Source organism: Rissa tridactyla, chromosome 5 (genome assembly GCF_028500815.1).
Source record: "Rissa tridactyla isolate bRisTri1 chromosome 5, bRisTri1.patW.cur.20221130, whole genome shotgun sequence".
In the NCBI taxonomy this organism is placed as follows: domain Eukaryota; kingdom Metazoa; phylum Chordata; class Aves; order Charadriiformes; family Laridae; genus Rissa; species Rissa tridactyla.
Genome location: NC_071470.1, coordinates 42,274,168 through 42,291,512, shown reverse-complemented (window position 1 = coordinate 42,291,512; position 17,345 = coordinate 42,274,168). Strand labels below are relative to the sequence as shown.

General features: G+C 39.6%; 1 protein-coding gene across 3 annotated transcripts; it reads right to left on the bottom strand.

Annotated features, from left to right (window-relative positions):
- Positions 1–8,160: 8,160 nt before the first annotated feature.
- Positions 8,161–15,825, bottom strand: CBR4 (carbonyl reductase 4). 3 transcript variants are annotated; one of them, XM_054201831.1, is made up of 6 exons: positions 15,685–15,825; positions 12,711–12,852; positions 12,041–12,161; positions 11,425–11,561; positions 10,639–10,773; positions 8,161–9,286 (listed from the first exon to the last, which is right to left on the bottom strand). In XM_054201831.1, the coding sequence occupies exons 2-6, from the start codon at positions 12,850–12,852 to the stop codon at positions 9,108–9,110; spliced, it is 714 nt and encodes a 237-aa protein (XP_054057806.1). In that variant the 5' UTR covers positions 15,685–15,825; the 3' UTR covers positions 8,161–9,107. The 3 variants fall into 3 exon arrangements, with proteins under 3 accessions (XP_054057806.1, XP_054057805.1, XP_054057807.1); XM_054201830.1 differs by lacking the exon at positions 15,685–15,825 and adding an exon at positions 15,488–15,639; XM_054201832.1 differs by lacking the exon at positions 15,685–15,825 and adding an exon at positions 15,488–15,639 and having other exon boundaries at positions 12,041–12,158.
- Between the last annotated feature and the right edge of the window lie 1,520 nt (positions 15,826–17,345).

The window sequence follows — 17,345 nt, the reverse complement described above, 5'->3', positions numbered from 1 at the left end:
CTGCACTGAATCGCTAGTAAAAACGTCAGTGTTTGGAACATAACGCTCAACTCACGCCTAGAGCAAAAAAGCCAGGCTACACGCCACAGTACCTGTACAGCAATGATTTCAGGAGCTCTACAGAGGAGGAAGAGGAATGAACTTCAGTCCAACACCACCAGGAAGGAGAAATTTTTTGCTTTATACACCAACCGCAGAGCAACAGGTAAACCCTGGGGAAGGTCCAGTCTTGCAATTGCTGTCACTTTCTAGTTCTGTAGTAGCGTAAATGGTCCAGAAACAGCTGCAGAACAAGAAAGAAGAAAAAAAATAACAGCACATGGCCACTACTCAGAATGATGACATCATTTACGGCAGGAGCTCTACAAATCTCATCACACTGAATGGATTTGGGTTTGGGTTTTTTTTTGCCTGAAACTGTTCTGTTAAACACACAAGTAACCATGCTGGCAAGCTTTTTTTGGCCAACTCTTGGCACAGACATCACAGAGTATTTCTACAAAGAGCAGAGGGTACAAAAAGGTGTTGAAAATAACTAATAAGATAAGACTTCCCATACAACAAGCAACTCTATTCTGTTGCAGATTAAGAACTAGCAGATTTTGGAGATGGCTTTCACCTGAAGCATTTGTCTGAGCAACTGCTGGAGTCATCTGTAGGAAAGGGCCTGTCTAAAAGAAAACCTGTTTTACCACAGTATTCTATAGTACAATTGTTTCTTATTAACATATTAACTCACTTCCTCCTACAACACTTCAGAATCAGATTCATTGAACATTTTTGTAATATACTGTTAATCTACAATAAAAATTTTACTTTTCTTAAGTTCTGTATTAACTTCAGCTGTACAGTCTCTCGTCACTTACTAAGTCATGTTTAATAATGTATAATAAAGGAAAACCTAAAATCAAATGTAATTCTTCTATCAGCACAACTGTTAGTAATTCCAAAGATCTTGAACTGTACATGAATGATGTCATTCCAGGTATGGAACAGCAGCAGCTTTCAAGAACTTCAGTATGTAAAGGTCCAGATCCACTTTCCACTGGGAAAAAAAGTGTAATTACATAATATGGATTTCAAACTCTAAAATAGGCTCTGTCAGTTGTTTCCCCTCAAAGTCCTGTATACAAAAAGCATAACACAGTTAAAAATCTTAATGAAGTAATTTTTAAATTATTTTTAAGCTTTTTCTGAGCAGCAAGTCCATTGAACAACCAACTTCATAAAAGCAGAGCAAAGTTTTCATTTGTGATTATTAGTGTTTTCTTGCAACACCTAAAAATGGTTACAAGAAAAGGCACAGCTACCACCAGTAACTGTCATTTTAAAAAAACGAATTTCAGGTCAGCCTATACATCCTAAAAGCGGAGATGGAGTGTCACTGTGTTTCCAATCACTATTTCCGAGGACTAAGACATCAGTGATCTGTCTTTGCCCAGGGCAAGTGGCATCCAAGCCTAAGGTAAAGGAAAAAAACCACAGCACTTTAAGCGAGGAAGAAAAACGTTGATGATCAGTGAGACCTCCACTGCCCTCGCTTCAGAGGTCAGATTCCTCCTGGCCGCTTCTGGCAGACGTCAAGTCAGAATTCAGGACTGAACGCCCCGTAAATGTGGTTGAGCTCAATGTGGAAGTCAGAAGAATTAGCAGAGACATAGCAGAGCACTAATCAGCAGCTAGTACAGCAGAAATACAGTTCCTGTTTACAAAGGATAATACAGTAAGGGGAGCTCAAATGAGTTGTCCTTTTTAGAGGCGAAACTAAGTTTATTACTTTGGCCATGCAAGTAGCTCTTCATGGACAGCTTCAGCTGAATACACCTGAATAAACCATTTCTTATGAACAAAACTCACCTCACATAATGATCATCTAGTATATTTGGTTCTCCCCCAAATGTAAAGATACTGCCTTAATCAATGACAGAGAGCGGCACAGGATAAGCATTACTAGAAGCCAGATAATACAGCATTAGGAAGAAAGGTATCATGATGCTAATAGAAACAAAGATTTTACAGAAAACTTAGTAAACAGCTTTGCAAAACCGTGTAGTAAATCGACCTCGCTAATCCAATTTTTACTGACCAACTGAATACAGCTTCACTGCCTAGAAGAAAGCTGAGCATGACCTTCACTCTGGTGCTCTGAAAATTATGGTTAACTAGAAAACTACAGTTGCTCTCTGTTCTATATGCCTTCCAACAACAGAACTACAAGAACCTGCAGGGAATGGATGCAGTTCAGTCTACGGCTGGCAGAGCCCTCTCCCCATCAAAAATCATATATGCACACACTAAACGGCATCTATACAAAACACATGCAATGACTATATTGTTTCTTTTCTCTAGGGTTGCAGGAAGTTTTCAGTAGAAAATCTACCAACTACCTGAAAGAAATAGGATAAAAAGTCAGACTGACTGCAGCAGGAAGTAAACACTGGAATCTAGAGCTTTTAACACGTCTTCAACATCTGGGTGGAGATCTGTTTACAACACAGGCTCCAACATATAGGTGCAACATGTACTTTTAGTGCATTAGCATGAGAAGCCCAGAGCTGGGAGATCTGCAGATTAGAATCCGCAAAAACAAACTGCTTCACTAACATGCTTCAGCAACACCATATAATCCACTCGCAGTTAGCCCTAAACAAATTGCTCAAAATAACGCAGCAATTGCAAACCCGTTAACACACTACGCGTGCAAGGCCACCTCAACAGTGTCAGCCATCAGCCTGGGGAACGGTAACACCCACGCAGCTCCGTTTGCTCAGACAGTTTTAGTTCAGCGGCCTCTGTCCCCACACTCCCACTGACATTGTCCTAATGTGCGTATAACGATACCAAGGAAGATTTGGTGGGTTTCACTTGTATGTTGTTTCAACACGTTTGACATCATCATACCCAAACTGGCAATTTGTTACCGAAGTGGCCAAAGCAATTTTAGTTTTAACAACTATGACAGAAAGATTCGTTTTTATTTCAGAATATGAGGCTATAACAGTGAAATACATGAAGAAAAAAAGGAGGAAAAAAAAAAGTAGAATTGTATCTGATGTATTTCAAAAAGAGTGAAAAAAAACATGACTGTAGGTTTCAATGTCGTATTTTGTTCTATGAAATGAACGTGTCCCAGGATCTTAACAGGTATGAGCTGTTAATATGAAAAATAAAAGCATAAAATACTAAAACAGTTGTGGTCATAGTGATCTAAAGATATCTGGCAAGGTACAGTTAATATTTGTTACTAACTCAGTAGACGTATCTACAGCAAAAAGAAGCCTTTGGCACTGACATTGAACATAGTCTGTAGGTGAAAATAAAATGTAATCTGGGGCTTCGGCAGAGTTCTTAAAGAGCCAACGCTCTTTAAAGACTTCTATCCACCACTATATTTACCCTTTCTTTTCAAACGCCGAATTAAGTGGGTGTACCTGGTTTTGGAAAGTTCAGTTTTCATCAGCTTTACTTAAATGAACTACACTATGCTTAAAAAATAAAATAAAACAAACAAACAAAAACAAAAGCTGTCACACAGTTGCAACAATTTATGTTTCAGTTTCATGCAATGCAACCTCTCACACTATGAAACACATCAAAGGAGGAAAATTTATCTAACAGCAATAGATCGTCATTACAATGTATGTTAACTGCAGATAATAATGTAATAAAGAGTCTTTGAAGGTTGGGGTTTAGATATCCACTTCCTATCCAATTTCACTGAACTCAATATTGAAATCCTTTCCATCTTTAAAAATCACGCCTTACGTCCCCAGACAGCTCAGGATATATGGATTTGGACAGGTAACAGCAATGCCAGCTATTAACTTTGTGTCTACACAGGCAACTCCCCGCCCCTAAAACTACACAGATACTAACCAAATACTACCAATACAATAATATGCCTTAGGATAGACTGCCCTCAGGAGGCCAAAATGAAATCTCTTCATAGGATACCACACACTAACTCAGCACACACTAACTCAGGACACTTTACATGCATCTGTTACCATAAAAGAAAGTCTGCAAAAGAAAGTTTGTGCCTTGCAACAGCTCCTATGTAGAGCTGCAATATTAAAAAAAACCCTCAATGACATTTTGTGTGTCCTGCTAGAAACTTCTACTGATGATAACGAATTGCAATACATGCCTCAAAAGTAGGAAAAGACTAACATAGTGAGTTCACCACAGCCACTTCTGAGTTACAAACACATTTCTTAAGAGATAAGCAGGAGAAGCAAGGCTCCAATGGTACTTAAAAGATTATAGGCAAGTTTTAAGCAATACAGTAGGCGAAGAAACATCAGATGAATAAGAGCGCATGCTCTCACTTCCATTAGGAATGGAATCACAGAAACTTTGTATGTCTAATAAGAGACTGGACTGAAGTTTTCAAAATTCAGTTGAGAAATCATGGTAAGCCAGCCAAGCACGCAGTCCTACTCAAGAACACCTGCATGCAAAAAACCCCAAAACATTTCTGTATAGCTCAGCATAAATGCTAGCAGCACAAGACATAAAACCCGAATGTCTGTCTTTAATCAAGGGCAGTGACATAACAAGCATAGCAGAAATATGACAGAAGCAAGACAAATAAGCAAGATAATGATACAAAATACATAGGAAAGCCATCAAACTGAATATCAATATATTCACTCATCAAATCAAATATGGATTGAATTTCTCAGCCTAATAAGGCAAACCCTGCTGTTAGACAATATGATTACCCACATAATTAAGATGATGGCAGTAGCTATGACATCCAAGGACTATAAGGCCAGCAATGTAACTGCAACGAAACATAGCAATTATCAGCAAGTTGGATAAACGTCACACTGAAGAGGCCAAGATCACTTTTTTAATATATTTTTTCATGCAGACAGTCAGGGCTACTCAACTCTGGCTGTGGTCCCTGGGAGCATAAAAGGTCTGAGTCAAAATGCTATTTTCAAAGACTGGCTTTGTGATGGTAACTTTTATTTCCGCGAGAATATTGACCAAGTTTATTAATAAAGACAACAGTCCACTACTGCACAGTTCCATAAAAAAGAAGTAACACAAAATAAGGAAATACGCTAAAATGAAACCCAAAAGACAAGTAAAAAAAAAAATAAATTAAAATGCAATGCTTGATGACAACACTCAGATTGTATGCACTGAACTTCAGTATGATGACTTTGAATACGCATGCCAAAATAAACTTTTTTGGGAAGAGGGGGAAGTTAGCATGGAGTAAGAGCTACTAGAATTTAAAAGTCAACCTTTGTAAAACCAGCAGTCTAGATCTAGCAGTCAAATGGAATCTGTCACCGAACGTAAAATCAGATCAGAGTGTAAAGGAACAATTTACAAAGTGCATACAAACCGAACACCACCTTAGGAACAGGTACCGTGCCTGAATAAGACAAGCAGATGATCAAAATAAAAAGCAAACTGCTCAGGGAAGGCAAGGCCACAGAGAAAATAAAATCCCCAAACTCTGAACAAACCCCTAAATCAGTTTTTGGTACCATGCAGGAACTCGAGCAGAACCTCTACAGGCAACTCACTGAAGGTGTTACCCCTCAGAGCAGAACATTAGAAGAGGTTACAGAGGAAAGAGTGATAAATGGCTGGGGCTGGGGGCTCTCAACTCCTTAATTCTAAAGGAAGTAAGTAACTGCAGTGTGAAACTTCTGGGTTAAAACTGCCTCATTGGCAAATGACTGGAAGCTAGGAAAAGTGACAGCAAGCTTTGGGGAATTTTGTGGGTGGAAGAATCACTTGTTTTTTAAGAAGAGATTCCAGAGGGATCCAGGGAACTACAGACTAATTATATTTTTCTGTACATAGCAAATTGGCAGAAATTGTTCTAAAACTATGAAAACAACTGGATAAACATACTGAGGAAAGTCAGAGTTGCTTTTGCAAAGGAAGGGCATGTTTGATAAACATTTTAAGAGTTTTTCTAAAGACTAAAAAAAGATGAGAGTAAGGAGATCTAATACAGCATGCTTGAAATTCTAAAAGGCATCTGACACATCCCCTTGCCAAAAACCATTAAAGATGCTATGCTGCCAAGAGAAGAAGTTGTCACATCATTAATTTGTTCAAGATAGAAGAGAAAGGTTACGAATCAGCAGTCATTCTTTGCTAAGGACATAGATCGCCAATAGACCACCACAGGCACCCATGCTGGGGCTAGCAAAGTACAACCTACTCATAAGGGTGCTGAGACAGCAATTTCTGAAGCTCACAGTATATTACAGTAACACTAAGTTACTCAAAGTAATAAAGGAATTATATAAAAAATTGCACAACCATTTCACTGAGGAAACAGGTGTCAAAATCAGCAGATTAAATTCAGTGTAGATAAATGAGAACAATTCACGCTGGGGAAAATACAAAAAGTCAGTCCTAAACACATATATAAGGAAATGGGCTCGAAGTTGACCATTAATTATTTATGACTGAATTGTTGTTCTTATATAGATTCTGAAGAGGTAAGTGTAAAGGTTAGGAAAAGGCAAAACAAGCAGACATTATTTTTGGAAGCAATATAAAACAAAACATCCCATTCTTATTATTTTTTAGATAAATCCACAGCAAATACTGTAAGTGGTTCCACCTGCTTCTCCCTCCTTGAGGAACTGGAAAAGTAAAGGACAACAAAGATGATGTAAGGTACAAAAGCGCTTTCCAGCAACAAGCAACTAGAAGAAATATGACTCTTCAGTTTGAAACAGAAACAACTGAGGCAGGCAGGAAAAAATAGAAATCTACAAATTCAACAGGGACACAGAGAAAGCACAAGAGGGTGTTCTAATGTCTCACCAAATGTGCAGGCCTCAACCAGAGCTATCAAATGGCAGATTCAAACATATCAAATTACTGGAGGTACAAGAGTCTTCTAAGGAGACATCACCACACACTTAACCTACCCTCTGCATTCACTACTTCCACTGTCTGGGACATCACACCCGGCCAGACAGAACCCTACTCTGACAAACAGGTATTGCTCCTTAGAGTAGATATACACAGTAAACACTGAAACAAATTACTGTTTTTAACTAGCTTTCAGTTCTAATTTACCGGTTTGAAGAAAAGGGAAAAAAAGGTCTTTTAAAAATATGACTTTAAGGCAACCAGCACTTCACTCTAGTCCTATAGCAACAGCAGTACTGAAAACACAGTTTGTATTGCAATGTTTATAAAAATTACTTAGTGGCATACCAAGCTTCTTCTGAGGGTGTTACTCCAGGTTTTAAACACAAATATAAACTAGAAATGCCATTGCTAATAACTTATTTAACAGTTCCCTTACCCCAAAAAACAAGGCATAATAGTAATTAGGGTCAGAACTCACTAAGAGGAATTTATTTTTAGTCTCTTAATTTTGGCTTCTGGTCAAGATATGTCAGACAGGCTTTGCCTGTAAAATACTAAGGAAAGGTATGGGCAGCAGCCAAGTTACTGACGTACTACTACTTGACTAGTAAAAATGGGAGTACCAGCTGTCCTTCCTCACCTTCAGTGCCCTCGGAAAAAATTCATCTATTCTCTGGCCAATTCCTCCTATCAAAGAGAAACGTAATTAGCAATTATATTTTTGGTGTGAAGACACATATGACACATAACTTTTCACAGCAAATAACACCACGTATCTACAAAGAGATAACAGTAAGATAAGGACTCCTGAAAGGACTACCTTTAGTGATATTTATATTCCAAAGTGAGTAACACAGCCAACTATAAAACCCCCTGAATATACAACCATTCCTTGTATTATTTCTCAATACATACCTGCGAGAAGCTTGAACACGCACTGTTCTCTGGAACAAAGACAAAATTTCTCAGCTGCACAAATGAAGAAAATCTCAGACTTTAAAGACTCAAAGTTATCATCAGTGAGATCTCTTTCTGTTCTTCAGTTTCTGCCAAGACGGGAAGTAATTTCAAAAGTTGAATCAACATCTGGATCATGATGCAATGAACACTGGAGCTAAGAAGTGAAGGTCCTAAACCACATTGATAGTTTTCTTCACAGATGATAAAAACATCAATTACCAAAAATTACTTGATCTCAATAGAAAAGCCCGAGGTCAAATTTTTGGTAATTTTTCAGCAAGAGAGGAACACTCAGGATCATTTACAGCTGAATAATTACTCTGCTTCAAAAGCTGCTTTGAATAAAATAAATGGCTATTTTATTGACTATACATACATGTTAAAGAGCATCAACATAAGCATTGAACTGAGTGTTTAAGAAGATATAGAGGAAAACACCTTGACTTCACGCTCTGGATGCGATAAGTGTTTTCTAAACATCTACTGAGTCAGTGAAAGTCTTTTATGCGGCAAGGTCTGCAACTGTACTGTTCACCAGTGTATGTGCAGCTCCAACTCAGAATATTACAGAATTAGCAACTCCAATGACCAACCAACAGTCCTTCAATGTATACACACAAGGGCTACTGCATTAAATGAGTGCTGTACATACATTCAAGAATGGAACTGAGCAGGTTTTGTCTTTATGAAAAACACATCGCATGTAATTAAATCTCCTAAAGGCAATTCAGGTATGCTGCAGATTTAGAAGCTCCTAGCTTTGTAGTCTTAGCTACAAACAAACAAAAACCAAAGAAAATTCCTTGGCACTTTGTAGGGACTAACTGATAAGAATAAAAAATTATGCAGTTTGCAATCTTTGCCCTACATGAAAAACTTGATGCAATCTTACTTGCCAACCAATAAACACGCCTCCACACTTTATTAACCTTTGTGTAACATTATAATTCAAATAAAATCTCCACTCTATCCCAAATTGGAGAACATGATTTTATAAAAATATAGTGCTTTAAAAATTTATCAGCATGTTATTTAAAACTATACCAAAACCAGATCTTTTTCAAATTGTTACATACACAGACTTCATAATATCAAATGGACTCTTTTGGGTAGCTAAATGTACATGCTGGACTTTACCACTGATGAATTTGTCCTCTGACTAAACAGTATCAAGTCAATTTCATACATCAATCTTCAACTAACCTCCACCCACGCCCTTTAATTAGTATATATTTATATATTACCATCATGACATTTAAGTGGCTACTTATTCAAGGTAGTATTTAAGTCAGAAGCTGCAAGCCTCCATCTACAACTAGAGTACTCCCTGTAACATAAGGGGACTCTAGAAGAAAGACAACAGCTTGTGCAACTTCACGAGGCTCTCCAAATCTTCCAAGGAGAATTGCTTTCTTCAACTGATCTTCTTCCAAATGAGCAGTCATCTCTGTGTGAATAAAGCCTAAGAGAGGAGAGAGATTTGAAGAGTTACCTAACCCTCAACTAAATTTCTCTAGCGGATTTTCCCTAGAATCCTCCAAAGTGAAATCTACTACCAGGATTCAGCACCAGCTACCATTCTTCAAAGTCTCAGAATTTAGTCCACATAATTTTATAGCTGAGACCTAACCATTTTTTTACCTAACCAATAAAACGTCTTCCAGTTTTGGAAGCATCGATGTAATAATAAAAATGCAAAGATCTATGGAAGTCCATTAAAAAAAAGGTAACTAAAATTGGGTCCCAAAAGCATATTTAATATCACTTTCCTGAAAGACAAAATACAGTCATTTCACCAAAACATTCTCAATAAAAACAAGAGTATGAAATTTCTGTCAAGAATCCCCTACAGCTTGCAAGTGTTTCCATTATATTTCAGAAATTATGCCAGCACTTGCATAATTTCTATTACAGCACTCATCTGAAGGATATTTCTTGACATTTTTGAAGGACATTTCTTTACAGTTATCTGTTTTCTGAGGTTCAGTTTTCCCACTGCTGCACTTCTCTTCACATAAGCTGCAGCTTCATAAAGAGCCGAACATCTCTGCTTTCTAGCTGTCACCAAGAAGAGAAAGTCTCAGTTTTGCTTTCTACTGTACAACTCTGCCCCTTTACAATGGCTCTGGACCCTTCAGTGAGCTGCTCAACCCACTAAACAATAAAAAGTATTTTTCCTGCCTAGTTCACAAACTGGTTCATGTAGAGGTCTGAGAGGCATTAGAGCTAGCACAAGGTGAGCAGCAGAGTACACAGTTATGAGTGGAAAAAGTCAGAAAAGACATAAGGATTTTTCCTTAAAGGGTGATGGTTTGCTTGGGCCAAATCGTCTTGTGAAATCACAGCCTTGTCCTCACAGAACTCCTTCCAGACGCTCTCCTTTTACTACAGGGATAGACAGGCATGCTTTCATGCCAGCTTGTCGTGGTCTTTCATGTTTCTCTAATAACAAATAAGCATTCTCTAGCAGGAGACGAGGGTAGCTGTCTATATAATTAGTTCTTCCATCTGCAAGGACAGCAGGTTTTGAAGGAGGAGCAAAGAAAAAAAAAAAAAAGATATTTATTATGTAATAATGGATAAAGTGTAAGACACACTCTGCCAAATTTCTCAATGTTCCCTTATAAAGACTGAAGGTTTTGTAAAAGAACATATTATACTTTTAACTGAAAAAAAAAGAGATTAAAAACATTTACTTACAAAAGTTGAAGAAAATAATAGCACTTTGTACTTTCAGAGTACAGCAAATATCCATCAGTCTTGATGATCACGTATTGCAACACTCAAGGATGTAGGAACTTCCCAAAAACTAACCTGGAGCAACCACGTTGACTCGGATTTGCTTTTTTGCTACTTCTTTAGCAAGGGAGCGTGAAAATCCAACTAATCCTGCTTTGGTAGCACTGTATACACTTTGACCAGAGTTGCCTTTAATTCCTACAATGCTTCCTAAAATAAAGAAACATCAAAGAGAATAAAAGATTAAATGACTAATTTGAAACCTTGTACTAGCTTTATCATGTAAGTTTTAAATTTGGAATGGAAAATGAGATTACAAGAAAAGGAATTAAGTATATTACTAAATGTACTTTATAGCCTACTGCTGGGATAAGCAAATCCCTCAGTTATCTATGATTTTTGTGTAATCCATGTATCTATGTTGACCAACAGGCATGAGGAGAGTAAAATAAAGAGCTTTCAAAAAAAATACACTTGGAAAGGAGAAAAAAAAAAGAAAAAAAGAAACCAACTGTACCTATTTGATTCTTAGTTAATAACTAGCAGCTGGTAGATTTAGCTACTGAAAGAGCTGATAAAGAATGGTGAAATTATTTTTTTCAATAAAATATACTCTCAGAGGTGTTTATTACCGAAACAAGCTGGTTTTACATTTAGAAGTTGCTGAAATTACACAAAAGAATAAGCATTCATAAAGAAATGCTGAACACAGAACGTGTAAATACAAAGAAAATAGTCAATTGTAACAAGTAACATTTCAACATGTTATACCTGTTAAACCTTTCTAGAAAAATATTAGAATCATAGAATTGTCTAGGTTGGAACTACATAGAATTCCACTGGATTAGACAAGAAACTTACCTATATTGACAATAGCACCTCCCTGTTGTTGAATCATGCTTTTTACAGCAGCTTTGCATGTCAACATTGTTCCCAAAAGGTTAGTGTGAATCTGAGCTATCATATCTTCAGTCTTGGTTCTCAGTAACAAACCATCCCTGATAAACAGACCAAAAAACCCGAAAGAACTCACTGAACAATACCAATGATCACATTTACTCATAATAAAACATGACTGATGAATGGAATATTAATGGGCATTTATATGGTTCTATACATTCTAGCCTTCGAAATGATGACATTGCATGGATGACACATAGAAGGAAAAAAGTTAGCTATGCTTCTGGCAACAAAGTCTCCTTTGCAGAGAGGCATCAAACGCTGTTTTGGACCGTTTCAGGGGGAAGAAGTAGAAGAAAGAGGAGTAGAGGGGCAACTAAAACTCAGAATGCAGGAACTACAGCTATATCATCTGTTAGAATTTTACTTTCGTCAGGAACAAAATATTGGTGAGCACTTAATACTGTCTTCAGATGTACTCATTAACAATACTCTCACTAAATACAAAGGCCATTAGCACCTTACAAGAAGATGCAGTCATCCAGAACTACATACAGTCTTGTAATGAATAACTAACCTGTTGATCCCAGCTGCATTAACCAAGTAGTTGATAGGACCTAAATTCCTCTGCACCTCCTCAAAAGTATTTCGGACTTCTTGTTCGCTGGATACATCACAGCTAAATGCCAGGTGTCCTGCTGTATCAAAATAAAGGTACATCATGATAACAGTAAAAGATGGTACACCATTCATAAACCTTCTCCAGAATTTATCAAGTCAATTGCAAAACCAGATGCTGAACTAGTTGTAACTTGAGGAATCCATTTAATCTCCGAGAATTAAATAAGGACAATTTTCAAGTATTGCATTGATTAGTTATGTGACAATTTCTTGTCTTGTATTTTGGCCTTTTGAAATCAGAAGTTCAACTTGAGCAGACTGGTCTCAGCTCTGGCTTGGTCAGGAGCCAAGGATGACTCAATTCATAACACCCCCTTGGTGTGACTTTGAACAATTCTTTTCATCTTACCTATTCCATCCGCAAGATATGAATTGCAACATACTTAACTTTCCCAAACAATATCACAAAATGAAAATTGTACTGATTCAGCTTTTCTGTCAAATTTCTCAGTCGTTACTTCCATTTTCATCTAGTTAAACAATGAGGTTTATTTAATGATTTACTACTTTTACAAGTTACCTAAGCATCGGACAGCGAAGAAAGCACTGCAAAGCAGCATACGTACCACCAAGATTATGTGCAGTGGTTTGGGCTACTTCCAGATTTCTAGCAATAATCGCGAGGCGGCAGCCTTTTTGTGCCAGTAATTCTGCAACAGCTTTTCCTATTCCTCGGGATCCTCCAAAAATGGCGCAAACCTTGCCCATCTTCAAAAACAATTCACAAATTGCAAACAAACTATGAATTTCAGGTCCAATATAGCAAAGAATAACCACTGTTCTTGTCAATATCACAGCCCTTACTAATCTGTAACATTTTGTAATACGGGATTATAGAATTAGTAAATTGTTAATTTTTTATTCACCAAAAAAAGAAATCTTTGAACTAAATCAGACACCACTTCTACAAATGTAGAACTACTGTAGTAGAACTACAAATTCTGAACTAGTAAAAAAGTTATGCATATAATCTAGCATTTCAATTCTACTGTTATGATAACTCCTGTTCAGTTCTTGAAATATGCGATTTACGTATCTAAAGGCTGTAATGTATTGTCCAGCTCTTTATTCAAAGCCAACACAGTAGTTGTAATTATATTGTTCTTGCAAGCACTATTCTTGTACTGAAGTCATTTAGCCTCAAGGTCTCACTCCATCCTAAGTATCTGTGTTGGACAACCACATTGCAAACAATACAGAGCATGATTTGATACTATTGTATTCACACTAGTTTAATACTAAGTTACACTACATAATACTATGTTTTGCCACTAGCCTTAGGGGTTTTTGTTTCTGCTTTTGAACGGAAAAAAAAAAAGGTTTTTGAAACGTGAAACGATTGTGAAGTAGCTAGCTTAGATGTTTAGGAAGGAGTGTAAGAAGAAAGTACTTCTGTAGAATGATCTTTCATTCTGCAACCCCTAGAAACCAATCGGCTGTTCTGGGATTTCCTGAGGAGCCAGAGGCAGAATCCAAGCAATAGTAATGAACCTCTTTTCCATAAGTTTGAATAAATCCTTGCTGAACCCAATTAAACTTTGTCTCCATAACATCCTGAGGCAATACGTTTCATTATTTGTGGAAAAGTACTTCCTTTTGTTCTTAATTTGCTTTCTGATTAGGGAACACTATGCATTTCTCTTCGTATCTTCCCCTCACCATTCATAACTTCAGAGGCTACTCTTCTGCATTTTACCCTCCTCCTAGATCCTCTTTCATGTCTACTTAGTTACTCTTATACACATGCAAGCCGTTCTGTATCTCGCTAAAGACTGTCCAGGCTCTTAATCCTGACATCCTACCCTTTGCCTTACCTAGATCTATTATACCCCTTTCTGATGTGTGATAACCAGAATAACACACAGTGTTAAGCACACAAGGACATCATCAACTCATATAATAGCATAACGATTTTGGTCTTCTGCGACAGGGCCTGGAAAGGCAGCTCGTCCTTTTCTGTAACAGAAAGTAAACCCATATGCTTGAAATCAACCCATGTGTCTGCTTCCAGTAGCAAGTTTAAATCAGCTTCCTAGGAATAGGAAGAGGATTAAATATTTGCATGTCAGGTGGCGACCCTTTTGAAAGAACAGATACGAAAATGCGTCCTGATGAAGACAATTCCTTAGTGATAAAAAAAGACACTGCTGCCTCACCAGAAAGACTTTTCAGTAGTCTTCATTAGGTAGCTAGACTGCAAAAGATGAATCAAGAAGTCTTGAACCTCATTAACCGCAGTTCTTACTGTCTTAGCAGACTAAAGGCACAATCAATCAACCCAAGTTTTGATGACAGATTTGAATCAAAGTCTCAGTCTGCCTTCTCCGTCACAACTGGTCTCTTCTTATACAGAATTAGCCACAAAGACTCTAAGAAGTTCTTGCCCCCTTATTGTAGCAATGTTGCACTAGGATCTATTCCTCTATTTCCTCCTCCATATTTCGCTCTTACCAGCACTGAGCATACCTACTCTCTTGTTTTTATTTGAAACATGGAATAATATAGATTAGAAGGGACCTCTGGAAGTCATTTTGTCTTACTTCTCCACCCCTAAGAAGTGTCAAGTGAACCATCTTATACTGTTTATAAATGCTGTCAGATCTATATGTATGCTTTTTTCCAAATAATTCTGAACATGCTTAGCTACACAAGACCCAAAAAGCTGCCTGTGAGGAGAGAGCTTCTTTAAAGTGTATTGCTATATCCTTCCTGTTCCCTATGAGAAAAATCTTGGTGATTCTACCATTGTCAGAAAGAACAGTGGAAGCCCCTTGGCCATTCACTGGGCAAAAGCAGCAGATAAGGCCTACTTCCAACAGAGCAATATACAATTTGTGTTTTAGCACAAAAAATGCATGCAGAGTCCTTGCGAGTTGTGACTTAGGACCAAAAAAAAAAAAAACCTGCAGTGGGAAGAATAACCCTATAGTCCCTTGTCAACCAAAGGCAGGGAAAAACATGTATCTTTTTGAGCAACAGGCTCCTCTAGGCCGCCACACAGCACACGCAGGCGTCTGTACCACCTTTGCCCTCTACGGCCCTCCTCTTCTTTCACAACGAACCGTTCAATCCGTGACCACCAGGGCCTCAACGGCACCGCTGTGAACCACCTCAGGGGGCACAGCTCCGCTGCGCGACACCTTTCAACAAATGCAGGTCGGGATACCCTGGCCGCGCCGGGCCATCCCCAGCAGCGGTGGGCCCTCAGCCCCCTCACCCGCGGCCCAGGCTGCCCCGCCAGCACCCCGTCCCCAGCCCCGACGCATCGAGGACAACCCGCGCTCCCTCCCCACCCCCCCGGCTTTTTTAGGGAGCGGGAGGGGAGATCCGGGCTCCCACCAACCTCCTCTGACCAGGGGCGACACTTCTGCCCCCACCGACGGACGGAAGCCCCTCACGGCCCGAGGGGGACCGCCCTCCGTCCCCGCCCGCAACGGCCGCGCCGCGAGGGCCAACCGCCGCCAACCGCCTCCGCCCACAACCGCCCCGCCCGCCGCCAGGGGGCGGAGGGAAGGAGCCGCCGGCCGGCTCGCCGCTCACCCTGCCTCTCCTCCGCGGGGGCGGCGCGGAGCGATGGAGGGAGGGAAGGGGCCCCCCTACCACCCCGGCTCCCGGCCCGGCGGTCGGGCTCAAGGTGGAGCCCGCGGCGCGGAGAGCGGGGCGCGGCGGCGGCCGGGAGCCCGCCCGGCGCGGGGCACGCCGGGAGGTGCAGTCCCCGCGCGGCGGCGGCGGCGCCACGGTGGCAGGGCGGCCTCCCCTCACAGCCCTGCGCGGGCCGCGCGTCCCGCCCCCCTCCCTTCATCGGGAAGGTGGTGCGCCACAGGAGACCGATGGAAAAACGGCTTTTATGTGGATTTCGGTTTACCCTCTGGTTTGCGAGCAGCTCTGCGTTCGTTTTCCTCACAGGGGCTCCCCCGTGGCAGGGTGGCTGGTCGCTCCACAGCGAGAGGGCGACGCACCAAGGCGGGGCCACTGCCAAGGCCCCCCGCAAGCAACGCAGAATGGGTCTTGGCTCTTCTGCTTTTATTTTATACTTCCAAGCTTTTAAAATGTGTTTTACATCTAGTTATCTTGACAACATCCATCTGAGGCTTCCCGGGTTGCCTAAGGACTCGTGGCACATAGCATTTACGTGGGGCACGAAGTAGCTGCCGTGCTCTGAAATGGAGGCCTCTGTTTCCCTCTCTATATACAAGAAGGTGTTTCATACGCAGACATGTACAAGCAGATGAACAAGGATTTTGTCACTTTCATTTTGCCATTTCTTTGCCCTCAAAGCTGTAGGATTCTGTGGGAGGCACCGCTATTCCAGTAGAGTTAAACTGGAAACACATGAAAGTAGATAAACCCAGAATGCAGAAACACCTGTAAGGGTTCCTGTTTCTTAACGAAAATTCGCTTCGTGATATGCAATCAAACTAATATAAAAAACTGCTATGTATTAACAGTTATGCTGTTAACATTTATGTCTGATGATACACTGCAGAGGTTTCTGTGGACTCTTAAATCACACGTATGGAGTAAATTTTTTTCACCTGAGAAATACGAATAAAATCAATCTCAATTGTTGTGCAAGAGTATACTTTTGAAATTTTTTTGACAAAAATTATTATTAAAAGGTTCCACAAAGTAACAAGTGTCATAGTCACACTGGAGTTTCTATGAGCTCAGCAGGAGTGTAACTTTGTACAGTTCTTGCTTTTGACTTGAGGGCTATTATTCAGGATTCTAGATTATAAATGTTACCAGGGGAGCTCTAGAGAGTTTAATAACATTACCTGTATTAATGTAGGATTCTTTATCCATGGATCATTCTTTACATAGAGAAGGAAAAACAGGTTAGGCATTGCTAAACAGATGAACATCTGTAAGAAAAAAAATCTTTAAAAAAAGGTGCTATGCAAAGTTAGTTTCTTTGAACAAGAAAATTATATTATATTGCAAGCTGGTCCTGTTTTCAAAAGAGTAAATGAGATTTTTGTGATCCAATGACGTTTCAGAATATACCATATTATGAAAAGCTGGACGTCCCAGTGATAAGTAAGAAAAGGCATAGAGAGCTGAGACTGTGACTCAGAACAGCCTCCGGCCAAGGCTTTTGGTCTCTAGCATAATGAAGCATCGGGATTCACAGAGGAAAATCAGGGCTCTTCCTTCAAGTGATAGATATAAGCAAAATAACACAGAGGGGAAAAAATATG

Excerpts from the sequence above, each read along its gene's own strand:
- CBR4 (XM_054201831.1), bottom strand. The coding sequence starts at position 12,852 with ATGGGCAAGGTTTGCGCCATTTTTGGAGGATCCCGAGGAATAGGAAAA. Across the intron at positions 11,562-12,040 it reads AATGCAGCTGGGATCAACAG|GGATGGTTTGTTACTGAGAA; the intron begins GTTAGTTATTCA and ends TCTGTTTATCAG. Across the intron at positions 9,287-10,638 it reads AGTCAACGTGGTTGCTCCAG|GCTTTATTCACACAGAGATG; the intron begins GTTAGTTTTTGG and ends CTCCTCTCTTAG.